Genomic DNA, 26,289 nt, shown 5'->3' with positions numbered 1-26,289 from the left:
ATGAGGATAGCCATCCTCCTGAGCCTTCTGTTCCATGCTGCAGCTGCTTCTCACCAACTGTGAGTGATGCTGAACTCCTGTTTCAGTCTCTTTTGTGAAGGCATCCATTTAGCTAGATGGATCGCATCCCATGCCATCAGTTCTCCTGCTTCTTGCATGGGATCTATTGTGATCTATTAGATCACCCAAGGAGTAGCTTAGTCATACACCTTGCCTCCTATGCCTTAATTTGACTCCTGCAGGTCAATATAAGGTGGCTTTTTGGGGGTCCTCCAGGTCAGACATTAGGCCCAGAGATGTTTGCTCTGCAGTTGCAATGCAGATCAAATCACTGGTGTCTAGACTACAAGGTTATGAAACTACTTCTTCTGAAGACTGCATGGGATATTTTTTGAGAATTCAGGAGATTACTGAAATAAGAGTTTTGAAAAGGATTATAGGGCTATACTTAAGTTAATCAAGCAGAAACTGTTTCTCAAGTTTCAGTGAAGCAACCACTTTGCTGGGCTCACTGTTTCTTTTGAATGTTGATGGAAGCCATGGCACATTGCTGAGGGATTCTGCAGTAGCTGGCCATAGCAGGGAAGCTTTCTTATACCTCTGGAGACCTCAAACTGATAGCACCTCTGCTGTCTTCCCCCCACCACAGACATTACCTGGTGGTGATCCCTGCAGCTCTCCGGTACCCATCCACCCAGGTTGCCTGCCTCCATATCACCTGTCATGAAGCAAAAATTCAAGTGAAACTGGCCTTGGAGCGCTCTGCAGGACAGGAGCTCTTAATGCAAGAAACCATCCAGAAGAAGAAGACTTTCCTGTGCACTAAGTTTTGGGTGAGCCACCCTAGGCAAATTCCATCACTGATTTTCCTTTCAGGAAAATGCTTGTGTTACTTCCTAACTGGGGGTGATGTGGGTAGGGTCTACTTTGTCTTGGTGTGAGCCTTTCAGGAAGGGAATGGGTGGTGTCTAGGGATGCACATCCCAACACAGTCTGTTGGTTAGCACTGAATTTCTTCTCTGAATCTAATTTTTAAATCGAATTTATGTTTGTTAAAATCTGCCAGTGTTCTGGATACCACCTATGTCCTTCTCCTCCATTACAGACCAGATGAAGCAGCTTTAGCTCTTTCTGAAGGACTTGTGCAGGTTCACAGCTAAAGCCTGGGGAATTGGTGTCTTGCAGGACATACTGCAGTTTCTGTAGTACCTGAAGTCAGGCAGCAACTCAGCTCTTGGGAGCTACTGAAGACTAGTTGGATGGAAATAGATATGCTTGTTGTTTCTAAAGAGCATCTTAGAGGTTATTTATTGTTGGTGAGGACTTAGCAAAGATCTGGGATAAGGCAGACATGTCTAAGCAATATCCCTTCTGTTATACTGTATATTCTGTGCTGAGGCTGCTGGAGTCTTTGGCATCCAGAGTCTTTCTGGTTGTGTTTTCTACTTTGGATTTCTTGCTTGTAAGTGCTGGGTAGTTCTGAGAGCCTAATAGTTGAGGCTGTGCAACTGCTTGATTATTCTCTTTTGGTTCTCTGCTACCATCTCCCACCTTCCTGTCATCTGCCCATCTTCCTGAACAAGTCTGAAGACTCAAAAGTGCCAGGTGCTTGTTTGTCACTAGTGGGTAAAAGGACAGATTCCATGTCATGCAGGGCTTCCTGCTGTTCGTGTAGGACTGTGTGAGATCTGATTTCAGAGGTTGTTGGTGATTGTTCCCTCCTGGCACAGTGGGAGGGAACCAGTTAGTTGTTCCACTTTACTCTCATAAGATTACCTGGGGCCTGTATGCTCTCCTCTCTCTGTCTGTACAGGTTGCCCCTCCAGCTGATGGCACAGAGGAAGTTGCCACTGTAAAACTGACCATCACAGGAGATGAGGTCAATGTTGAGGAGCAGAAAAAGGTCCTGATCTGCAAGGCCAGGAGTGGCACCATCATCCAAACAGACAAGCCCATTTATGAACCAGGGCAGACAGGTGAGATCCAAATGGGAGCAGCTGAGGGTCTCAGGCTTTTTGCTGGTTGCATCATATGGAAAGATGGTGATGCCCTGAAATGCATTAACAGCCTTAGCAGAAGGCCTTGGGACCGTGTCTCTTGCTGAGTGGTGTTTTCAGTGTTTGTCGTGTCTGGCTTGTGATGGCTGTGGAGTCACAGGAGGCAGTAGATAATGATAACCATGTCCATGGTACCTTATATGTGGGGATATTAGTGTCAGTTGTTAGCACAGCTGTGTCTAGAATGAAGACAGGAGCTGGGGAAGCATGTAGAACCAGGGGTGTGCAGGGAAAAACTGGGATCTGCTAATATATTCCCTGTTTTCCTTGCCTTCAGTGAAATTTCGCATTGTGACTCTGGATGAGGAGCTCCTTGCACTCAACGATTCGGTAAGCAAGTCCTGGAGGCTGTGGAAGAGGCTGCCTTGTACCATGCATGGATCCTACCTCCTTTCCACCCTGCTCATCTGCCAAAGCTCCAACTTTTCCACAGTCATCCCTGGCAGGTTTTATGAGTATGCAGAGGGGAACAGTAACTGCCAGGAAGATGGCAGAGGTGTCTCTTGCTCATCTTAGTAGAATAGTCGTGCAATTGCAAGTATGGGACATACTAATTCCTGAAGTGATGGTGTCACGGGGGGAGTGAATAGATTGTAAATCAGGTTTTCCTTCTTGTGGGGAAGAGTGCTTTTAATCTGCACCCTACAGGTTGGAATGTGGGAAGTGCTGCTTAGACATTAGGACAAACTTTTTGATCGCAACAGTGTGGAAATATGTCCAGAAAAGGCATTTGCATCATTGGAGATGTTCAGAACCCAGCTGAAGAAGGCTATGAGCAATCTGCTCAGGAAGACATGTTTGAGCAGGATGTTGGATTAGGTGGCCTCCAAAATTTCTTTCCAAATTACATGAGTCTATACCTCTGTAACCCTTTTAAGACTGCACCTGAACCAGAGCTAGGTTTGTTTGGGTAGTAACTTCTGAGTTTTTCTATTGGGAAGTCATTAGCAAGTGCTGTGTGGCCTCCAGATTGGTTTTTCCTTTCCCTTTCTCCAGATCTTACTGTAATGAACCCACCTGGTATTTCTCCTTTTTGGTGGCATTTGTTTTACTTTGTATTGTTGTCAGTGCTCTTAAGTTTCCAAATCACCAGTTGCACACCCTTCAGAGAGGGCTCTGAGTCTGAAGTACCCTGTGTGTGGTGCTGACATGTGTTTCTCTTTTCTAATGTTTTTGCATTTTTTTCTCCCCAGATTTCCCTGTTTCTCCTGGTGAGTGATGCTGAAATCTCACGTTAGAGTAATGGTGACGGCAGTCATTTCACTGTGCTCTTCATATTCAATTTCTGGTAGATTTTACAGATCTCTGAGTGAATAGTAGACCTTATTTTTTTGTTGTTGGATTTTAAATTCTTAAACTAACATACTCCTTTCAGCTTCTTTTTTAAGCACTTCTTTGAGGCTGTGCTCCCAGGCACTTGAGTAGAAATCTGTTGTTCTAGACTTGCAAGGGAATAAATAGACAACTTGGATGCTTATGAAAGAAAGAACTATGAAGGATCTTTGTTTAAGATCAGAATTTAAATAAGTGTAGAAGGAGGCTCAGATACTGGGAGCAGAATCTGAACATTATCATGCCTTAAATATTTCCTGATTACTCTATACTAAACCACATTTCCTTAGCTATATATCCTGGTAACCTACAACACTGAAACCCTGAAGCTCAGTTTCTGTGGGATATGGATCAATGAGATGCTGGAACAACTCTTTCTTTCCTTGTGGGTGTAGGACCCTAAGAACAACCAGATAGAGCAGTGGCAGGACGTGGTCCCTCGGGATGGGATTGCAGACCTGTCCTTCCAGCTGAGCGACGAGCCCCTGCTGGGGACGTACGTCATCAATGTCACCAGTGCCGGAGCCTACGGCAGCTTCTCCGTGAAGGAGCATGGTATGAGCACACAGTCTGAGCTCCAGGGAGGATCCTGCACTCCTGGGCCAGGGAGCAGGGTGTTTATTCCTTGATAACCATCCTAGGAGCAAATAGGAAGAGTAGTAGCATCTGTCATAGAAAAGAGTCTGAGCTGAGGCTCAGGAGAGGAGACCGCATGGGGACCTTGGTTTAGTGTGTGGGAGGAGTGTTGTGCATGGCCCCAGACCTTTGACACAGCTGATTCCTATGGATCTCAGAGTAAGATTAAACAGAAGTGGAGAGACATGGGCATGTTTGGCTTTAGTTTGGGAAGGAACAAATCATCCAAAGCCTACACACAAATCTATTAAACATACATGGAAAATCTTTCCTCTTCTTACCACCTTCCTTCTCCATTTCCTGTCTCTTATTCCACCACAGTCTGCCTTTATGTTAATTCTTTGTGAAGGCTGTCCCTGGCCTGTGTTTCCTACAGTTCTCTGTTTTTCCCTTCCAGTGCTGCCAAAATTTGAAGTGATCTTTGAGGTGCCAAATCAGGTTTATGCACTAGACACAACCTTCCTGCTCCGGGTGTGTGGCAGGTGAGGATTCTGACGGGAGGGATAGTCTTGTGTTGATTTCTGGCCTGATGTGCACAAGTTGGATGGGTAACCATGAGGAGCTAAGGGCAAATTTACTACACTTCAGTCACAGGAAGCCAGAATCTTCCATGGCAGCTGTTTGCACCCTGAGGCAACACAAAACATTCTTGTAACTATCATTGTGATACTCTAATTCCCCTTTTCTAAAAACACTCCACAAATATCCACATTAAAAACCCGGGGGAACAATCTACCCTTTGACAAGAAACTGTTTGTAGAACAGGCCATAGCAGATATGTGGTGTTCCTCTCCCTGAAGAACAAACTCGTGGGAAATGATGGGAAGGTTTTCCAGATTATGCTCAAGTGGAAACTAGAGGGAGGCAAAAAGGAATTGCCCCAGGTATGATCCAAGGACAGTGCTACAGTTAGCCCCATGTAAAGGTGATTTTTTTAAATAGAAGGCACTTTCTGAATCCCCCATGTTTCTGTTTGTAAGATGATGAATACCTTAAGCACAGCCTGGGGTTATTGCAGGTTATGCTGATATGTAGTGCAGTCAGCATCTACCACTCTAGTTACCCAAAATAATTTAGTTTGATGCTAGTTATGTCATAAAGTCTTTTATCTCCCATCACTCCACAGCCCTGGCCTGACCCCACTTGCTGGGTTAGGACTCCTGGGCCTGCTGTATGGCTGCCACTCTTGTGCTGTATTGTGAATATAGCACAGTGAGTGGTCTCTGGGGCTGTGCAAAGCAAGCCATGTATTCTCCCAGTGTGTCTGACTGTCTCTTCCTTTCCCTGCTCCCCCAAACAGATACACTCGTGGGAAAAGTGTCCAGGGGAAGGTTCATGTGAGCCTTTGTCAGAAGATAGCCCCATTCCTGCCCAGTGGTTCCAAACCCGATATCTGTCACAAATTCAGCAACCAGGTGAGATGCTTAGGAAGAGATGAGCTGTATTTGGAGGCATTTGTGCTCAGGCTCAGGGTCCTTTAGCTGAAGTAATAGCAATGTTAACCCATTGTTTTGGCTGCTTGGCCACTGCTATTGGTGCTGCCTCCCATCAGCTGTGCCTCATCGTGTGCCTGCTCCATATCCTGGGCTGCAATGCCAAAAGGGAAAGCATCCTGAGACCAGTGGTTTCGTTCCACTGTTCTTCTGCCACTTCCATAACTTCTGATCCAAATGCCTCACTCAGACCTTGTTTCTTTTCTTTGTACCTTCAGACAGATGAGGCTGGTTGCTTCTTCACAAATGTGAGCCTGTCCTCCTTCAGCCGAGACTTTCGGTACTATCGGGACAGCATAGATGCAGAGGCCTCACTGGTGGAGGATGCCACAGGTAACTCTGGAATTTCTGGGGCCTGAGAATAGGCAGGTGAAGATGTGCTAATCTGACCAAAAGCACTGGAGGCTTTCAGGCTTAGCAAGGGATTTGAGCCTTCTGAGCCCATTGGGGCCTGCTATCCAATCTCACAGATAGAGACAGAAACAGCAGCTCTTGATGGTGTGACATGCTCACTCTGAGTATGGTGTCAGGTGGCTTTCTAAAAGCTAGAAGTGGGAGGAAGACCAGATACCCAGAATCTTGGGGAGATCACCATTGGGATGTGAAATGTGTGTGCAGCTGAACATGTCCATCTGTATTACCAGTGGGTCACTCTGTACAGAAATTGCTGAGGAGTGCTTGGCTTTCTTGCTCCCTCTCTCATGTTTCTGTCTTGCTGCTTTCATTCAGAGATACAGGTCAATGCTTCCCGCAAATTAGTGATCTCCAGGATTGGCGGGATAGCTTTGTTTGATGATCTGAATTCTTACTACCACCCTGGACAGATGTACAGAGGAAAGGTAATTCCCAGTTTCAGTTCTTTGAAGGGGAGAGCCTGAGCAATAATTCACAGTAACCTTTACTTACTGTCTTTTCTGACCCTATCTCTAGCCAGGGGCTTGGGAGGGCACAAATGACTCCCAGAGACAAAACTCTTGAATCGTCCAATGTCAGAATAACACCCAAGACTGATATTTACCAAATAACCCATGAAGTGGAGCAGCTATGGGCTTTAATATGTGGGGTGCAAACCCAAACATTTGGAATTTCAGCAGTCAGCAAGTCTTCTGCTGTGAAGGAGTGGAGAGCATTGGAGGTTGGACCAGATGACCCACTGTGATCCCTTCCAAACTTACCCATTCTGTGATTCTGTGAATAAATATGGTAGTGCAAGTGGTAATATGAAAGGAGCAGTGGCAGTGTTGATAAAATTATTAGTGACTGAAAGAGTGATCTTGCTGTCTTTGGAAACACTGCTCCTGACTTGGAGAAGCCTGAGATTCTGTCTGCTAACTAGGTTCTTCTGCACTTCTCTTGCTCCCCATGATGTTCTCAGATTAAAGTATTTGATTACCAAGGCAAGGCACTGAAGAACAAAGAAGTCCTCCTTGTAGTAAGCTGTGCTGGGTGGCAATTTAGGCAGAAGTACATCACTGGAGACTCCGGAACAGTTTCATTTAGCCTGGACACCTCTGCCTGGAACAGCACCTTGGTCTCCCTGGAGGTGAGTGAGGAAGGGTGTATCTTGTGGCAAGGGTATCTGTGCATGTCAGAGTTATTTTTACGCCCCACAGACATCTTTCATCTTCTGAGGGAGAGTAACTCAAACCTGAAACACCTCAGCAAGTTCTAGATCTTGGCTGAGATCTTGGCTCTTCCTCTGAGAGCTTATTCTCCAAGTTCTGGTTGCTTTCCTCATGAGCTCTCCGCAGAGAGACCTGTCCTTTGGCATAGCTCAGATCTTCTCACCAAGGTGATTTGCAGCTGACTTGCTTAACTAGAGAAATTGACTGGTTTGTTTTTTTTTTGTCTCACCAGGCAAGTGTTCTGCATCAAGATTCAGACAGAGGGCCTGGGACAGTTGACTCGAGTTACCAGCGAGCCTCTTATTTCGTACATCCATTCTACAGTACCAGCAGGAGCTTCCTCTCTATCGTCCCTGTGCCAGAGACAGTGTCCTGTGGTAAAACACAATCTGTCCAGGTGGACTTCAGAATTTATGAGGAAGACCTGGAACATGGGCCCAAGCGCGTCATTTTCTCCTACTTTGTGAGTTTCTGGGAAAGCCCTAGTGGGTGACAGCTGGAGGCCCAAGATCAGCATCTCTTAGAGGTTCAAGCCCAATATTTGATAGTCTTGGCTCAGGCCAGGACAGGGAGTTCCCCCAGTCATCGTGGAACTGGGTTCTGTTTTTGATTCTGGTACTGCAGTAATAGCAACAAAGGCAGAATCTTTCTTTTAGGCTCTGCACAGGTGCAGGGCAGGTATTGGCCTCACCTGTCCTCCCCCACCTCACTTCATCCCTGAGCTCTCCCTACTAGCTGAGAGCAAACAAAGCTAATATTCCTCCCCCAACCCCCATTTAATCTCCCAATTTAATTTCAGAGTTACTTTGATTTCTTAGTGATCCCAAAGGCTATATGACTATGTGACCATCCGTTTCTGCGTTCTTCTCTAGGTCACAGGGAAAAGAGGGATAGTCCATGCAGGTCAGCAGACTGTTTGGGTTGGGCTGCCAAGAAGTAAGTGCACTCCCCAGTGTCATGTTTAGCAAGCACTCAGTGGTCTGTGGTATCCACTCTTATTTGGATAAGTGGCATAAACCTCCCTGCAATGTAGAGGTGGCTCATCACTTGTGAGCTGCATCAGAGCACTGTGCCTTTCCATATTTCATGTTCCCTTTCCCTTCCTGCTTTGTACCAAGAGAGGAATACTTGGCATTTCCCAGCCCATGGGCTCATCCTCTGTTGTCTTCGTGTCTCCTTTTGCTTCTGCTCCTGCAAGCAGCATGAAACTGTAGCCTTATCCTCTATAGCAACTCTATCTACAAATAATCTGGGTAATTAGGATGCTACAGTTTATAATTTTGATGTCTGTGGACCCATTGTTGTCTATTTCTCCAACTCTTGTTTTTAAAACCTGAATTATCAATATTTTGGGACAAGGTCACCAAGGTCACTGGTGATGGGATGGGAGATGTTGGGTGAGAGGAGGCTTTGAAAGATATCTGAGACTTTCACTCTTTGTGGAGCCAAGCTTGAGCTCCAAAATACTGTTTTGTATCCCCAAGGCAATGAACAGAAAAGACTTTTGCTGGTCTTGAATACCAGATCCAGAGATGTGCTGATTGTTTCAGAAACCTTTTTGGTCTTGAAAGACTCAGCAAAGGAGGAGAGGATTTAAATAGGCACATCCAGAATGGCAAAGCTGATCAGACTCCATTTTCACTACCAAATCTACTTCCTCTTATTCCCTCTCTTCTCCATCTAGTGCTGGAAAGCTCCTTCTCCATCCCTCTTACGTTCAGCTTGACCTATGCCCCAGCTCCAAGACTTGTCGTTTACGTCATCTTCCCTAACGGAAAAATCATTGCTGACTCTGCCATCTTCAGTGTTTCCACGTGTTTCAGAAACAAGGTAGGGTTTGTGTTTGAGTGACTAATGACTAAATGTGTGAGTGTGGATATGTCTGCTGCAATGAAAGGAGGGCTGTGTCGCTGTGTGTGGCTGATTCTGTGTGTGATGCTGTCACATGAACTGCAGTTTGTGATTGCTGAGGTGTGCTGTGATGTTTGGAGCAAGTGTGTGCTCAGCATTGTGGGGGCTGCTGCAATGTTTGGGAAAGGCAGGGAGTTGCTGTCTGTCTCCATAGGCAACTGCAGCCTGGTAGGATCATAGATAATCCAGCCCAGTGCAGGTCATTTATGTGGTTCTCAGGAGAGCTCAGGGCTGCTCTGCTGCTGCAGCAGACAATTAGAATTGCTAGTATATGGTGTTGGGATGATATTGAAAGTGGATGATGGAAGAAGTGGATTTTACTGGCCAACCAGAAAGGCCTGAGTGCATCTGGTCATTGTGACATCCTTGGGAATCTGCTTTCTTGGCTGTGTCTTGCACTGCAAAGGTGAATTTCTGAAAAGGCATTATCCCTGCTTCTCAACTCCACAGCTGTTTGTCTGCCATAGACAGTCAGATTCAAGCAAGAACAGGAAGAGTTTCAGGAAACTGAGGCCAATCCCACAAAGAGCCTGGGGATAAGGACTAGGCTTACTTTTGATCTAGGACCCCAGAAGAAGGGGCTTCATAAGACAGCTGTGAGATGTGTGACCATGGCTGGCTGGTTGCTAGAAAAGAAGAGAGCACTGTGCTCTGACACAGGAACGTCTCCATGTGCACACTGATGGCTCCCCCTCTGCCGTCTTTCCTGTTAGAACCTCAATGTGGTGGTTTTTTAAATACCTTCTGGGAGTCCTTGGGAGGTTCCTTGGTTTTCTATCCAAGGCAGGTCTTTGGAAATCCTCTTTGTGTAGGTCTCTTCCCTGCTTGGGAAGTGGTAGGATGGCCACCCTTAGAAATGTCCCTCAGGCATTGCCTGCATTCTTCCCATCCAGGTGGAGCTGAGCTTCTCAACGCCAGAGACTCTTCCTGGCTCACAGGTTGGCCTCCGCCTGCAGGCAGCTCCTGGCTCCACGTGTGCTGTCTGGGCTGTGGATCCAAGTGCCTTTTGGACAAAGCCAGGAAAAGTACTGAGCAGCCAATTGGTGAGTGAGCCTGCTCTGACTTTTTCCCTTCCCTGCTGACATGAGGCGGGAGGGAGGCCACTGCACCTGTGCAGACCTTAACTCCAGGAAACTGGAAGCATGGCCTGGAGAGGTCGGCAGCACTCCCAGTGTGAGTGGGTAGGGATTAGGGATTAAGGAAGAGGTTGAGCATCACTCAGTGGTAAAACAGCTTCTGTGCTGGCACTATCAGAGGAGAGCCCAGGAAGTGACAGCGATCCTGGGCTTTCTGGCATGCCTTCACACACAGTAGCCAGAGGCAGCTCAAACGGGCCTTGGGATGCATGAGAGGAAGGAAATGCCAGGCTTATTTGGCACTGATTTTTTTTTTCCTTGCTTTCTCAGATCTATGGGCTGTTCCCATCTGTTTATAACTCCAGGTATCCTCACCAAGTGTCTGAAGATGATCGTTCATGTGGGTTACCAAATTCTGATGAGCCTGATGTGTTTACAGCATTCAGGGTAAAAATGGTTGATTTGGTGGGTTGAGATAATTCATGAACTGAGGGAAATGTGGCCCTTGACTTATCAATATCTAAGGGATGTCATTCCAGACAGGACTGTGAACAGGTGCAGTTTAGGCCCTTGTAACTCACTTGTTATTTGAATAGGTGACTTGAAATGTACAGGGAAAAATCACTGTGTGTTGCCACACTTGGGTTGTGTGAGTCAGGATGCCAATGATTATTCATTTCTTTAATTGGATTTCACACAATTTGTTTAATCTTCATAGGATGAGCGATTGCACCCTGCAGGCAGAGAAGGCATAGTACCCAAATGACCATGTGTTTGAAAAGGAATAAATTTGGCTGACTCAGACCAGATGAATTACCTTAGAAGACCTTGTTTGCCCATTACCGGGGATCTGAATTATTCCTTCCTATAATGAAATAAGAAAATACAGAGGACAGCCAAGTCCTCACTGCATGAGGGGACAGGAAGGCATAAGGGCAGAGAGAAGAGGACAATCTTCTAGTGATTAATTTTTTCCTACAGGAAATGGGGTTGAAAATTATGTCCAACACCAATATCAAGAAACCCAGAGTATGTCCAACCACTCCATTGACATCTATGCTGCGGGGAACGGGAATGTTTATTTCCAGGTCCATGCTGACGTTTGCCCAGCCCCATAAAGTGTATAACAGTAAGCATTTACCAGCTTTCTTCTTACATGGGAGGCTTAGTCTTTTGTGTGAAAGCAGCCTTGGGTTTGAGCCAAGAGGCAGTGCTTGCTCTGAGTGCAAATGGAGGAGAAAGAAGGTCTCCTGTCCCTAAACCCATTGTGCTAATGTGAGGGCTGTTAGAGGGATGTCTGGATCCCAGGTTTTATCTCTGGAGAGAGGGAAATGTTCCCTGTCCCATGGTGCCTCCACGTGTAAGTAAAGCCCAAAGCACCTCTGACATTTGAAATGAGGTGAGGAATTTTAAAATTTGGTACAGCACATTTTGTTCTGTTGCCATGCTCCCCAAGAGCTGACTGAATCTGCTGTAGCCTGAGCTTTGCTGGAGCTCCTCTGCTCTTAACCAGAACCTGAGGACCCCGTGGTGACTACAGGTCTTTGTTGTTTCCAACAGAGCATCTGACATCCACCTATCAGCCCACTATGTTTCCACCTTTTTCTTCAGCTGAAGACAAAGTACACAAGCATTTTCACCGGACCTGGCTGTGGGATTTGTATTCTGTGGGGTGAGTAAACTGAGCAGTGGGGGTTTAGTCTGGGTCACTTTGTGTGGCTGGGAGTGGCAAAAGATACAGCTGAGTTTAGATCATAGGCAGCTGTGCAAGGCACTTAAGGACACACATCATAGGGCTCATACCTGTAGGCTGTTCATTGCTGGAGCTGATATATGCATTAAATGCAGTCTCCTCTACTAGAAGTGCTGGTGGTTGCACAAGAAGATAGGAAAGCATGAGGTGCAGCAAAACAGCCTAGTTTACTGCCTAAGCTCTGCTTTTGCTAGTCCTGTAGGCTTGCATTTCCCAAAATGTGCTCACAGACGTACCTTGGTATCCAGGGTAAGCTGATGTCCATAGAAGTCCTTCACAGGACTGAAAACTCTATCCTGTGAGAAAGGCTCAGTATGTACACAGGGTGTGCCAAGAGAGCTTTTGGAGAGTTTTCATTTGAGAATTCAAGATTTTCTTGTGTATTCTCTGAAGACTGAAATAAGCTCAGGCCAGATCCTGAGCATATTTCCCATCAACATCTGCCCTCTTCCACTGTCCTTACAGACACATCCACCTCTTCACCCCTAGCAGCAGATATTTCCTGTGTGTTGGCTGTGGTGGCAGAACAGTCTGCTCCTCTCAAAAGTTGTGATATGTGCACAGGGCAAGTCTCTGCCCTGCCCTCATGTTGGCCTTTAAGCTGTCACTGTCTCACAGGACAGAGAATGGCTGGATCAACCCTGTCTGCTAAGCCCTACTGCTGCTAGTCTTGTTGCTCTGCTGGTCTCTGGTTCTTCATTTCTAGGCCAAGAAGAATAAGACTGCTGACATCTGTAAGCCATTTTTAGATGTGCAAAGGGCAAGTGCTGTCTGTGATTGATGGCATCTTGCAGCCATGTAACCTACTGACCCAAGTGTTCTGTTGAACCTGAGGTGGGGTCCCCTCTTCTACAAGGACTTGGTTGTAACCCTGCAAGGGCTGCAGGTTCAGCAGGGGTAGGGCTGAGGCGAGGGGATGGAGTGCTCTACAGAGAAGGACACAGAGCAGGTCACCTGGCATGGCATACAGCATCATTCAATTAAATGCTTCTGTTGCTGTCTACTTCTCCCCAGCCCCACTGGGAACAAGAGTATCCCTGTCACTGTGCCTGACACCATCACAGAATGGAAAGCAGGAATGTTCTGCACAGGAAGTAATGGCTTTGGGTTTGCTCCAGCCTCCCGGCTCATCGTTTCCAAGCCCTTCCATGTGGAGCTGCCACTCCCATCTTCTGTGGTCCAGGGTGAGACCTTCAACTTGAAGGCCACAGTCTTCAACAACCTGCAGCAATGCATGAGGGTAGGTGAGCCCTGATAGCTTCTGCAAGGAAAGTGGGACATGGCTGACACCTGTGGCCTGTGATCACAGAAATATAGGGGAAGGGACCTTAAGGTTCATACAGTTTCAAGTCCTCTTTGAGAAGTCATGGCAATTCAGTGACATTCCCTCTGGCTGGAAAAGGGAAAACATTACCCTCACTTTTAAAAATAGAAATAAGGAAGCACCCTTGACAGGCTTGAGAGCTGGGCCTGTGCAAACCCCGTGGAGTTCAGCAAGACCAAGTGCAAGGTCCCACACCTGGGCTGGGGCAATCCCAAGCGTAAACACAGACACACATGTTGTCCTTGATAACCCTGGCCAGGTTGCCAGGACCTCGGGACTTTAGCTTTCCCAACCTGATCCCTGGCTAATCAAACAATCTGTGTGTATTCCTCTCAGGCTGTGCCCCTGCTTCCACCCTCTGTAGGCTTCCTTTTTGTGTTGTTTATGTTTATTTATTGCCACCTGCCATTCCTGCTGCCCTTTCAGATCCAAGTGACTCTGGAGGAGTTTGCACACTTCCAGCTGAAGCCATGCAAAGGCTGTGTCTACAGCAGCTGCTTATGTGCTGGGGAATCCAAGACCTTTCAGTGGAGAGTCACAGCTGAGCAACTGGGTGAGGAGCACAGGGAGATGGGGTGGTGGAATTGGGAAGAGGTGGGACCAAGGTGGGGATGTTTTGTAAGAGCTGACATAGAATGAGGAGCTGTTTGCTCTGTTACCCAGAGAGTGCTTATTTGCACTTAACCTATGGTCATGGTTACTCACAAGCCTATGCTAGGAGATACAGAGACATATAGGGCTCTGACCAAATTTTTTGTTGTCAGTAGGTGATGCCTATTGTATTAATGGGAACTGTTTCCTCAGAAGGTGTCTTATGCACCTAAATGTGTGTTATTTTCAGGACTTGTGAACATCACCCTCAGCACAGAAGCTGTGGCCACCAAAGAGCTCTGTGGTGAGGAGATACCATTTGTCCCAAAACAAGGACAGAAAGACATCATCACCAAACTCATTCAAGTCCGGGTCAGTCAAGCTGTTCTGTTACCTAAGCCTCAAAGCAGGCTTTGTGCAATTCCCAGATTTTGTGCGTGTTAATTTTGGGAGTTAGCTATTCAAAATATGTAATTGTCATCTCAGGGCTTGAGGGTTGATGGATGTAGAAGGTAAAGGGATGTCCTCCACTTCATTCCATGGAAAACTTTAAACACTCTTTCATGTCCTTGCCCCCTGAGTTCTCTGTTGAATCTTATAGCACTGTTTTCACAGATATTCAGAATTTAGGATATTCTGGAAATGCATGCTGGTTTCTGATCTGAAGTGAAAATGACTGAAAGTCGTTTTCATTTTTGTATGATAATGATGATACTCCAGCTGACTGTCCACCCTGAACCATGATTGTGAACATACCTTCTTCTAATCCACTTGTAATCCCATTTCTCTCCTGGGTGCTCATTAAAATGCTACTTTTATGTGCTCCAACAGCCAGAGGGAGTGTTGGTAGAAAAGACTCACAGCTCCATCCTGTGTCCCGAAAAAGGTAGATGGATTATTTTCTTCTTTCATCCTATTCATCCCCCTCTTCCTGCCTATCCACCTTCTGGATATTTCCATGTGTTGAACTATTTTCTCTGTCCGCATGATGAAGCCACAGGAGTGTACTCTAATTGTGGTGCCAGCTAGGGCTTTCTCCTAGGCAGGGATGGGGGGAGATTTGGTCTTTTACCATCAACATCCCTGGCACTAATGTGACAGCTTGAGGCCTTTTTCACCTGTGTAAACAAAACCACACTACTGAACATGGTGAGGCTGGAGGACATGGCTTAGGATCACTGTTCCTGTCTTGAATTTTCTGGTGTATGATGGGACCATCAGCTGATTTTGAGAGCATGAGGATCATTGAGAAGACAAACCTGCAACTGAAATCTTTAATGAGATGGAATAACTTCTGTAGAGAAAAACAGGTGGCTTTGACCTGTGAGGGTTTCCAGGAGAAAATCCTCTCAACCTCTTTATAAAGAGTGGCATTAGGATAGCACAGTTACCATGAACTTGGAAGGAGGAAGTTAAGGGTGGAATGGGACATTGATTTTTGTAGTGATTTACAGACTCTGACAGAAAAATGGGAAGCTATCACAGAACATCCTTGAACAGTTTCTAGGGATTTTGGAGGCTTTTTTCATCAGAATCTCTTTCTTCTTTGCTCTCCCCACACCTTACCTGACTGGTGTCAGGGAATCCAGCAGAGGAGTCTGTGTCCCTGGTGTTGCCTCTAAATGTGGTTGAAGGTTCAGTCAGAGCCACCGTCTCAGTCACTGGTAAGGAATTAAGCCATGGCAGTACCCTTGCAAATCCCATATCTCTGAGTTTAGCCCAAGGAAAGCTCAAACCCAAACTCCCCCACACCCCTTTTGAGGTTTCCAAAGCTCCACTGCCCTGTTCTTCCCACGTGTGTGGCTGTGTTTCCTGATTACTGACAACTTAAAACACTCACCAACGTAGAGAGTGTTGTGTAAATGAGCTTTCCTGCCAGGATGGGAATGTGTACAGTTCATATGAGGGGAACAGTAGAATGGAGAAGGTGGCTGCACAGAGGTGTCCCCACACTGCTGTGCCAAGCCTATCTTGCTTGGTGCCCTGCTGGGAACAGCCACAGGTAGAAGGAGGTGGATCCTACTGCCCAGGAGGTGGTCAGGGTGCTTGTGTTTTGTCTCAGGGGATCTCATGGGGATGGCACTGCAGAACCTGGACCACCTGGTGCAGATGCCCCATGGCTGTGGGGAGCAGAACATGGTGCTGTTTGCCCCCATTGTCTATGTGCTGCAGTACCTGGAGAAGACAAGGCAGCTGAGCCCAGAGATCAAGGACAGGGCAACAGGATTCCTGCGCAGTGGTGAGTACAACAGGACCACCTTGCCCCTCTGCCTTCCCCTGTGTCCAACAGTCCCAGGTTCCTACTCCCCTGCCACCTGGATCACCCAACCACCCCATTCCTTCACAGCAATTTCATTGCAAATACCATTGTGAGCACTCATGTCCCGTCCTCCTTCCCAGGGTACCAGATACAGCTGCAGTATCAGCACCCTGATGGCTCCTACAGTGAATTTGGTACCAAGGATGAGTATGGTAATACTTGGTAAGCCCCGAGCTCTCTCCCTCGTGTCTACCTGCTCTCTGACAGCCAGGAGGTGGGCAGCTTTCTGCTTCCAGCATGAAACCCTTGCTGTCCTATTGGATCCAAAGTGCTCTAGAAGCTCTGTGGACTGGGGCACCCCATGGGTGGCATCCCTAGTCCTGGGGATGAACTGACCTTGAACCAGCACATTAGAAATAGCATAATAGGTAAAGAGAGATCCACCAGTTTCAAACTCCCACATTTTTCCCTCAACTTCTGCTTAGATTCTTTCTTTCCAGTAATTCTTCCTGCTCTTTCATGTACTCCACCTCTATCTGATTCTCTCTTCCTTCTTTCATGCCTTTTTTTCTGTTCTTCTCACCCAGGCTGACTGCGTTTGTTGTTAAATGCTTTGTCCAAGCCAAGCCGTACATTTACCTGGACAACCGGATTATCCAAGCTGCTCTCACCTGGCTGGAATTCCACCAGCTTCCCAGTGGTTGCTTCAAAAACGTGGGACAACTTTTCCACACATTCATGAAGGTAGGAGACAGTGCATCTTGAAGGACAACACCAAGCAGTTCTTGCCAAGTGTGCTGGTAATTGTTTAAATTCACTCGCCCGTGTTGTTGTGCTTTCTTCAGAGGAAGCAAGCCAGGGATAGGTGAGACCTCTCCTGAAAAGCTTCAGTATTTGCCTATTAATTTTCACAGCTTTTTGGATATATATGCTTTTTTTTTTTAGGGAGGTGTAGATGGGGAAGTGCTCTTGGCTGCCTACATCACTGCTGCGTACTTGGAGGCGGGAGCAACACCAGAGGTAAATGCTGGGATTCTTTGCCATGCTCTTGCCTTAAGACCTGAATCTTAAAAAGCTTAGGGGTGACACTGGGGTAGGCAACAGACCACCTTGGAGGGACTTTTGGGCAAAGTGATAAGGTGGGTGAGGAAGATTTTACAGCTTCTCAGGAAAAACTCTTCCTTTGAGGAGAGCATCCCTGGCAGGGAAGAGGTGAGGTTAAACTACTGGGGACCACTGGACTTCATGGCTAGATACTGTGTTGGCCATTTCCCAGGAATGAGCTGTTCATTCCCGCTCCCACTACCTCCCATCCTCTTGCTGGTCCTACAAAGCTGAAGGCTGATGGTGATGTGAGTGGAGCTGCTCCCACGGTCAAGTAAATAGACATGATGTAACTCCTAATAGGGTTTAGTTTCACAAAAAAAAAGCAGGAGTCTGGGAAAGGAGTGCTGTAGGGCAGCTGGAACTGCATGCTTAAGTAAAAACAATAAGAGAGAGCTCTTACAAGTGCTGAGGATTGTAGCTAGCTGCTAGACTGTGGTACAGGCAAATAAAAAACCAATTAACTTGATGGAGAAACACAATTGTAGACATTGAGAAGTGAAGTTCTCTGGAAATCAGAAAAGTAAGTGAAACCGCAATGCTTTTCAGTGGAACAGAAAGCAGTGGGCTTAGGCAAAAAAAAAAAAAAAAAAGAAGACAGATAGAAATTAACATTCTTTCTGGCAATAGATGTCATTCAGGTCACTTTTTTCACCACAAGTACAATTGTTCACTCTGAAGGTGAATTAAACCCAGTCACCCTGCTCAGCAAGCTATGTGTACACATTTGCAGTTGTGTGGTTTTGGTGTTGTAGTGTTTGGACTGGGAAAGTAAGACATGGTGGTGTTATTCCTGCAGAAAAGGGGTTCATTTCATTGAGAGAGCACTGCTGAAGCCCCAAACCAGCTCAGGGGGGAGGTCTGTCCAGCACCTTCCACCAAGGGCTGAAGACATGGCTGCTGGTGCTGCACTGATACAGAGAGTGCAGGTCCGAGCACAGAGTCACCTGGGTGAATGAGTGGGGTGCTTTCTGTGCTGGCACATCCCAGTGCATGCTTCTGCTGGTGTCCCATGGCCTGCTGGCTCACAGGGGTCTGTGTGTGACCAGCACGGTGTCCTTCTCTCCCGCAGAGCACGGTGGTGCGCAGGGCTCTGGGCTGCCTGGCCCCTGCCCTGCCCAGGGCTGCCAGCACCTACACCCAGGCCCTGCTGGCCTACACCTTTGCCCTGGCCAAGGACTCCCAGCACACCCAGCAGCTCCTCGAGGTGCTTGACCGAAAGGCTGTCAGAGCAGGTACGGGGGCCTCAGTGCCAGGGCTGTCACCCCTGATTTTCTTGCTTTCAAGTGTTAGAACCTTTGCAGCACCATTCTCACGCTGCTTCATGTAAACAATGTGTTTTCTTAGAATTTATCTGTATGTTTTGCATAGTTGTTCTCTGAGAAGAGAACGTGACTGATGGTCATAGTGACCAATGAAGTCAGGAGGTTATATCCTCCTTAGGCCAATCCTGGCCTTCTGTCAAAAGTGTATATAAGTTATTAGAGTCAGATAATAAAGAGCCTTCCATGTTTGACCCTGCTGCTGCCTGCTGTCCTCTGTGAGGGTCCACACCCACGTGCAGGGATCACACCAGGGCAGCAGCAGAGAAGGGACAGGTGACCTTTCTGAGCCCTTGGTAACGTGCAGCCTGGGAGCAACATGGCTTACCCTCCAGATCCTTCACTAAGGAGGGTTTTAGACATCAGCTGAATGAGCTCATGGCATGTGCTGCCAACACTGTGGTGTGGGTGCTGATTTCCTTCAGATCACCTGCCCTTTTCTGAAGTGGAGGTTTGGGAATTCTTGTGCAGGACTGCAAAATGCCAGAGAGGAAAGCGAGGTACCCCATGTCTTGTTAGTCCCTGACCCTCAGGGCTGGCCAGTGAACAGCTGGCTAGTATCAGGTAGTTAGTGGACCTGGAAAACAAGGCAAAACAGAATTTGGACAACTGGAAGGTAATGCATATGCAGATTATTGGCATATTAGTTTTTGTATGTCACCTTGATGTGGATTGTGGAGTGTTAGGTATTGCAAAATACACTGGTTCTCAGCCGCCCTCGTGATGTGATCATCCAACCATAAGGCGTTTACTCAATGGTCTCTGCAGACACAAGCCACTGTGTCTAGAAGGCAAGGCCACAGGAGGTCTTCCCTGACATCCTTCAAGATTCCCTCTACTACCTTCCTTTCCCAGATGGGCAGATCCACTGGAGTCAGACCTCATCCAAGCCCAGAACCAGTACCAGGCCTTGGTCACAGCCGGTGTCTGTGGATGTGGAGCTGACATCCTACATCCTCCTGGCTCTGCTCTCCAAGCCAAATGTCACAGAGTCTGACCTCATCACGGCCTCTGGCATTGTGGCCTGGCTCACCAGGCAGCAGAATGCCTATGGAGGCTTTGCCTCAACACAGGTAACTCATGGCCAGGGAAGGGGATGTTTCTTGAGAAAGAACCTTTGCAAGATATGCACACAATGTATGCAAGTGTAAATGCTTTGGGCAAAGGAGCCCTTGGATATGGAGGTCCTCAAGATGCTGATTTTGAGTGTCTCTGGGTGTCAGAGATGCAATTGTAATTGTGTTTTCCTTTTCAGGACACAGTAGTGGCTTTGCAGGCATTGGCTAAGTATGCAGCACTGACACACAGCACGCAGGGGGATGCAGAAGTGAGGGTGAAGTCCCATGGAGGCTTTGGGAAGAAGTTCCAGGTCTCCTACCAGAACCGGCTGCTGGTGCAGGAGGCAGCTCTGACAGAGGTCCCGGGCAAGTTCTTGGTGCAGGCCCACGGCAGCTGCTGTGTCTTTACTCGGGTAGGTTCCCACAGACCCTGCTGAGATCACCCTCATCTCCTCATCTTGTGGTAACCAAAACACTGTTGCACTTTTGTGGAAGGAAATGTGCATTGACTGTGCTGTAATCCCAGCCTGGTGCCAATGCAATAAACCTGTGTGTGGGAGGAAACAGAGCCTGCCCAAATATGAGAACCATGATGCTTCCACAGCTTTCAAGAGTACTGGAAGATGAAAATGTCTTATAGTGGTCCCACTGCTGTGTGCTTGACTTGCAGAGTCTCAATTGAAAGTTTGAGAAGGAGCCCTTAGAAGGTTTCCAATCTGAGTGACTTTTGTTTTGGGTACTGGGATGAATGTGCTTACTGCATATCATTTATCCATTCACTATCTGGGGTCCCATCTTGAGGAGTTCAGTAGCCAGTGGGGAAAAAAAAACAAAGGTGTCATAGATGATATCAAGCTGATTATCAAAGTCTTAGTCTGTCTTTTTGTCTCTCCCTACAGATGGTGCTGAGGTACAACACCCCCTCCCCACAAGACACAACATCCTTTGCCTTGAAAGTGAAAACTGATCCAGTCAATTGCACCAAGGACAATGCACGCTCTGTTACTGTCCATGTCGATGTCAGGTGACTCTAAAGATCTCATCTCACTTGAGAAGGAAAGCTGGGAATGGCTGGAAAGCTGAGGGCTGCTTCTTGGCTGCAGTGGAGGCAGCAGGCAGTTTCAGCAGGAGGGCCAGATGGAGAGCCTTGACTCTTGCTGGAGAGTGTGTGCAGTAATCAGCTCAGACTGGGGATGCTCAGAGCAGTGCAACCATCCTCTGCACTCTGTGAGAGGGAGCAGTGATTGCCTCGGCCCCAGCCTTGGCTGGGCTGCCTGGCTCAGGGCACTGCACACAGGGGCTGGTGGTAAAGGGGAGGGAAAGCTGGGAGAGATTCTCTTTTTAATGTTCTTCCCCAGAGACTCTCTTTTTAATGTTCTCCCCCAGGTATAACGGGAAGAAATCCACTTCCAACATGGTGATTCTGGAGGTGTCCTTACTGACTGGATTTACCCTGGCTCCAGCATCTGAGGTGTCTGTAAGATGTGTGGAATCAGGGTGGGGATGTGGTGTCAATGGAACCATCTGTGCCCAAGGAGAGGGGAAGGCTGCATGGGAAGGTTGTGTAGGAAGGTGTTGCCTGTCTCTTCCTTGAGCAATCTCACCATCCCTTCCTCTCTGCCACACAACAAACTTGAACACATACTGTTAGCTCTTTCTTTGAGTCTTGAGGATGATGATACTTCTGTATCAGTTTAGCATATCCCTGTCAGCTAAGTAGCCTAGGCTCTTGTCCTTGGGAGTTGCAGGAGCTGAGTGGCCCTGTAGGGAGATCAGCCTGAAGAGGTAAGAGTCCAAAGTACATTTGGAAGGGAGTGAAAGAGAATCTGCCCACTCAAACTTAGATAAACCTTGTTGGAGTGTCTCACACTTTCCTCTCAAAAGACAAAACTAAATTGCTTCCTCCTCTCTCCTGTCCTAGCTGCAGCATGGGCACTCTGTGAGAAGAACTGAGAAAACACAAAGAGGTGTTGCCATCTACTTGGACAAGGTAATGAATGTCTGTGCTTCTAGAAAGCTGCAGGAGTGGAGGGTACTGCCAGAGTTGTTGGGAGAATCCAGAACTGGGGCTAGCAGATCAGAATACTCAAGATTCATCTTGAAGTCCAGTGCTTGAGTCTACAGAGTTGTTATTGTTAGTTAATAGGATCAAATTCAGGTGAGGAATAAAAAGAACGGCTCGTAAGTGAATTGTCATTTATTTTCTCTCCAGCTGAGCCATATCTCTGACACATATGTCCTGCACCTGGAGCAGGAGATTGAGGTGACCAACCTGAAGCCAGGCCATGTCCGGGTCTATGACTACTACAACCCAGGTCAGTGTGGAGCCATGGGGTGCCAGGGCTGCCTGGGTGTTTGCACTTGGCTCTGTGCAAGGATAACTTAGATCTCTCCTGTTCTGTTGCAGAGGAGCAGGCCCTGGCTGACTATAATGTCTTCTGTATCTGAGGTAGGTGCAAATCCCCTCCTCAGCCCCCTCTACAGACCTAGCAGCCTTATTATGCTTCCTCTGCACCCCATCCACTCTGTGTTCCACTGGAGTCCTGTATATCTCTGATTCAGCATGTTCCTTTCATCTAGGATTGTATCTGAAACTCCCTAAGCAGAATTCATGGTACATGTTTCAGCTTATTATATTTGGGTATGGAGAGATTCTCTTTCCGAGGAGAGGCTGAAGTAAAACAAAGATACTGGACCAAATGGAAAAAAACCCTTTCCTTTAGAGTCCTTAGTGAGAGCCTGTGCTCCTTAGCTGTTAACATCCCAAAGTTAATAATTTGGGTCATATTATTTGCTCTCTGGGTTACTCTCTTCTGCTCTCATTTCTCCAGGGACTTGGACTGCTTCCTTACTGTCCACTGCTTTAGCGCACAGGGATCCCACTGGTGCAAGATGCCTTAGGACAGTGGGGCTGCTGCATTATTGCTCCTGCTGTAATGAGACCTGTCACCTGGAAAGTCACATCTCAGGCTTGGGACTTTGGTGTTGTGACACATCTCAGGTTGGATTTCAGGACTAACTCCAGCCTAACCTATGCTTCCTCATCCTGACAGCCAATACCTGGTGAATTTTTGTGGGTGTCTGATTAATTCTGATTGTTTTAGTCCAGGGATTTTCTTGCTTGTAAAAGAATGAAAATAAAATATAAATCACAAATCTGGATAGTGTGGTGTGTGTTTGGACTCTGTGACAGTGTTTATCCAGGAAGAGTGGCAGAAGCAAAACTCTGTATCTGAGCTGTGTTACTGGCATTCATTTTCTCCAGCTCTGGATTCTCCTGCTGTGGGGGTGCTGAAATGGTATCATAGGTTTTTTAGTTGTAGGTTTGATGTGATTTGGACTTTAACCCTAGCCAGGCAAAGTTCTTGTCTTGGAGGGTTCTTATCAGAAGTTGATAAGAGTTACTAAGGCAACCTAATCCTCTGCCCAGGGTTTCGGTCATCCTATTGTATTTTCCCCCATCCTATTGTATTCCCCTCCCCATGTCCATCATCCCCCAGGCCCCAGAACCTTCAGAAGAGGTGTCTGACAGTGATTGGTGGGTCTCACAGGACCACATCCCAAATTCACCTGATTTGTTAATGTTGTGTATTGCATTGTGGCCTTACCCACCTGGCTTTGTTTCATTGGTCTTGTAACTTGTGTCCACCCCCGAGATTTTGGAGGAACAAAAACCCCCTGTAACCGAGGCCGGGGGTCACTCCCCAGAGGCACAGGCCTGGAACCAGGGGCTGCCCCTGAGTTACCCGAATAAAATCTTTCTCCCTGAGCCTGGAGTGTCCCCTCTTTCGAACCACGGCCGAGACAGCTAAGGCAAAGGTACTGCGGAGCCAAAGACCCACGCAAAGGTACTGTTGGACGTATCAGAGCTAGCAGGGTGGCCCAGCTGACGCTGAGCTGACCTGAGAGACAGATATGCGAAGCAACATCCTGCAGCAGTGTTGTGCAGCTGTCAGTACAGGATGAGGATTCCTAGTCCTGCATGGAGACTGATCCCACCAAACATCATCTACTGCACACAGATGTAGCTGAGCCATAAGGTCTTGGTTACTGGTGCACTTTATGTGGATGTAAATCTGCCCTGCTGTGTACCTCACAGGCTGATTCTGTCCTTCTGGCATAGAAAGCAGAAAGGGAGTGATTTTAGTTTCTGTACCTCCTGTGGAGCTGGATCTTGCTCAGAACTAGCCAAATATGAGCTGTCAGGAAGGGATGGGGCCCTGGGGTTGAACCCCCTGCCAATGAGCAAGGAAAGTGAGCAGAGTCTTTGCCACGTAAAAAGGATCTGGGCAGGCAATTTGACAGCCAAAGAGTATGTGAAAATTCAACATCTATCACTGCTTTTTAAAATAATACCTCACGATTTAACTGCTGGTGATCATGGACCTTTTAGGTTGACAGTGACATGTCTCTGTAAAAACAGGTAGATCTCCACAGACTCTCCCTAGAGCTGGCTGTAGGAGTGTGATGGCTGAGTGCAAAGGCAGGCTTAAGAGTGGAAGGTCTGGAAGACAGGTGAGGGTTGAAGGTCAGGATTTACAGGCCTGAAAACTCTCCATACCCTGCAGCAAGGCTGGGATTTGTGGTGGTTTAATGGAGGGATTTGGAAAGAATGTTTAAATTTTAACTATGATGCTCCAGAGTAATCTTGAAGACTCAGCAAGTCCTGTGTGTGACACAAAGATATGAGTGTTTCAATTTTTTTTTGTTTAAGAGTGAACACACCAAGGAGAGATGTGCCAGCAAGACAGGCTGCTGACAGCCTGCTCTGTGCTTCGTGTGCAGTTTAGCAGGGCTAGAATGAAAGCATGGGCTCAGCACATCAGCTGGATGGTTGCAGTACCTTGTACAGTGCCAGAAGTGGCTGAGCTGATGCTGCAGGTGTCACTTTCTCCTCTTGCATCTTTGTTTAAACAGGTGCTTTTCCTCCTCTGTTTATTCAATTTCCTCAGTAGTCCATGAGCAACGCAGGTCTCAACTCTGCCAAACAGAATTTTTAATTACTTTAGTTGAAAGTTTTTAACAACACTTCGCAAATATTTCTGCTTTCTTTGCAAATGTCTTCTCTCTCCCTTGCCTTTACCACTGGCAAAGTCTGTCCTTGCTGATATCAAAAAGCAGAACTGGAGCCAGCCAGGCCTGCAGCTGGTACTGGTACTTGGAGAGTACATTGCCTAGAGCTTGGAGTCTTGCAGAGAGGGAGGAATTCCACCTATCACTGCCAATGCCACCATATTCAAAACATAATCTGCTTTGCAGAGCTTAGCAAAGCACAAGTCTCAGAAAAATCCCCAGCACAGAGGTTTATTGGGAAAACAACTTCTGTGGTGGTTATACACACCCAGGAATCCAACCTAGCCCTTGCTGACACCATGAGGGATAACTTATGCAGGAGCCCATTATTGCAGGAGGTCCCACACAACCCCTCACTACTCCTACACATATGTGTACACACACTCTGTGTAAAAATTACAATGGTGTCACTTTTGACTCAATATCCATTGTCATTTTTGTTTCACTCTCTTAATAACTCTTATATGTCCATTGAAATATTCTTTATGAGATTTAAACAGTAGTACCTGTGATGTCTGGCTACTAGAGAGCATTTGGAAGGAGGTGGATGTCTTCCAAGAGAATTTAGACAGGGAAAAAACCACTTTTGTACAAAATACATTGATTTCTCACTGGCTTAAATGTCCCCTTCTCTGCTTAGAGCAGCAGATGTCAAACATCCCAGTCATTTTTTTATCCTTGACAAAACTGAGGGGTTGTGGTGGTTCAGGCTGGAGCTTGGTGGTGTGCATCCTTCAATTTAACTTGTGATCAGCTCACTAGTTGAACACTGAGAACTGCTGGCCTCCAGGGACACAAATCCACTATGGATGTGCCTCTTGCCTGTCTCTGGGCCAGGTGATGAATGGATCTGTGGGCTGAGGAAAGATCTTAGCACAGGACAGCACCCAGGCACTGTGTCCCTTCCCCAGTGCATCCTGCCCACCTGCAACTGGTCACAGTGCTGCTAATAGGAGATGGAGATAGGACTGAGGCAGATGAATGACACACATCAAGCCTGACACTTCACTTTTGCTGCTCCTACATTTATTTGATTGTTTCATTGGGAGTTAGACTGGATTGGGTGCTCAGGGTGTAGATTGCCAATCAGTGCCAAGTCCAGAATTCAGAGGTGTTTTTTGCTCTAACAAAACAGCTGCTGGAGTCAGTAGAAGTCAGGACACTCAATACCTTTGCCATTGTGAGCCCCTGTGGTGTTATGAGGGATCTAGTTGTCCCCTGGAACTGCTGTGGATCTACTGGGAACAAACAAATGTCAGCTGGGATTGCTCAATAAGCACTGCCTGTACTTTTTGAGACCATGGAAAGAAATGAAGGGCAGCTTAGTGTCAGAGAATGATTCACGTTCTTGCTCCAGTTCCTGTTTGCTTGTTTGTCCAGGTGCATTTATGCATTTTCCCAACTGCTGGCACCAGCAGCTCTGACCTGAACAAAGCCCAAGGAGAGGGAAAGGAGAGAGAGGAGTTGTATCTGCCCATTATGTGTGTGTGAGTTGGTAAAAGAAAGCCCCAAAACCAAGTTTCCTTGTTATGGTCAGTCTCTACTAAAGCAAAGGAAAATATTACTGGGCCCTACATGTTTAAGAGCTCAGTTTGGTACTGAAGAATAAGTTAGTGGTACATTTTGAAATTAAATGACCTTAATACTAAAATTGAAGAGCTTCTTATTTTAAGA

General features: G+C 47.0%; 1 protein-coding gene across 1 annotated transcript; it reads left to right on the top strand.

Annotated features, from left to right (window-relative positions):
• Positions 1 to 21,990, top strand: LOC310906195 (alpha-2-macroglobulin-like protein 1; the record flags this gene model as incomplete). The annotated part of the gene is made up of 35 exons (XM_083855256.1): positions 1 to 59; positions 650 to 833; positions 1,814 to 1,976; positions 2,335 to 2,387; positions 3,251 to 3,268; positions 3,785 to 3,944; positions 4,423 to 4,507; positions 5,326 to 5,440; positions 5,737 to 5,851; positions 6,248 to 6,357; positions 6,894 to 7,061; positions 7,376 to 7,606; positions 8,016 to 8,079; positions 8,828 to 8,973; positions 9,948 to 10,097; positions 10,461 to 10,577; positions 11,112 to 11,251; positions 11,671 to 11,802; positions 12,898 to 13,123; positions 13,634 to 13,760; positions 14,049 to 14,170; positions 14,630 to 14,684; positions 15,379 to 15,462; positions 15,861 to 16,037; positions 16,199 to 16,280; positions 16,646 to 16,802; positions 17,004 to 17,078; positions 18,235 to 18,397; positions 19,340 to 19,557; positions 19,740 to 19,955; positions 20,442 to 20,566; positions 20,929 to 21,019; positions 21,464 to 21,532; positions 21,755 to 21,857; positions 21,950 to 21,990. The coding sequence occupies 35 exons, from the start codon at positions 1 to 3 to the stop codon at positions 21,988 to 21,990; spliced, it is 4,341 nt and encodes a 1,446-aa protein (XP_083711382.1).
• Positions 21,991 to 26,289: the final 4,299 nt, after the last annotated feature.

This window comes from Zosterops lateralis, assembly GCF_965231275.1.
Source record: "Zosterops lateralis genome assembly, chromosome: 2".
NCBI lineage: Eukaryota > Metazoa > Chordata > Aves > Passeriformes > Zosteropidae > Zosterops > Zosterops lateralis.
This window is presented reverse-complemented; position numbering and strand designations above follow the sequence as displayed.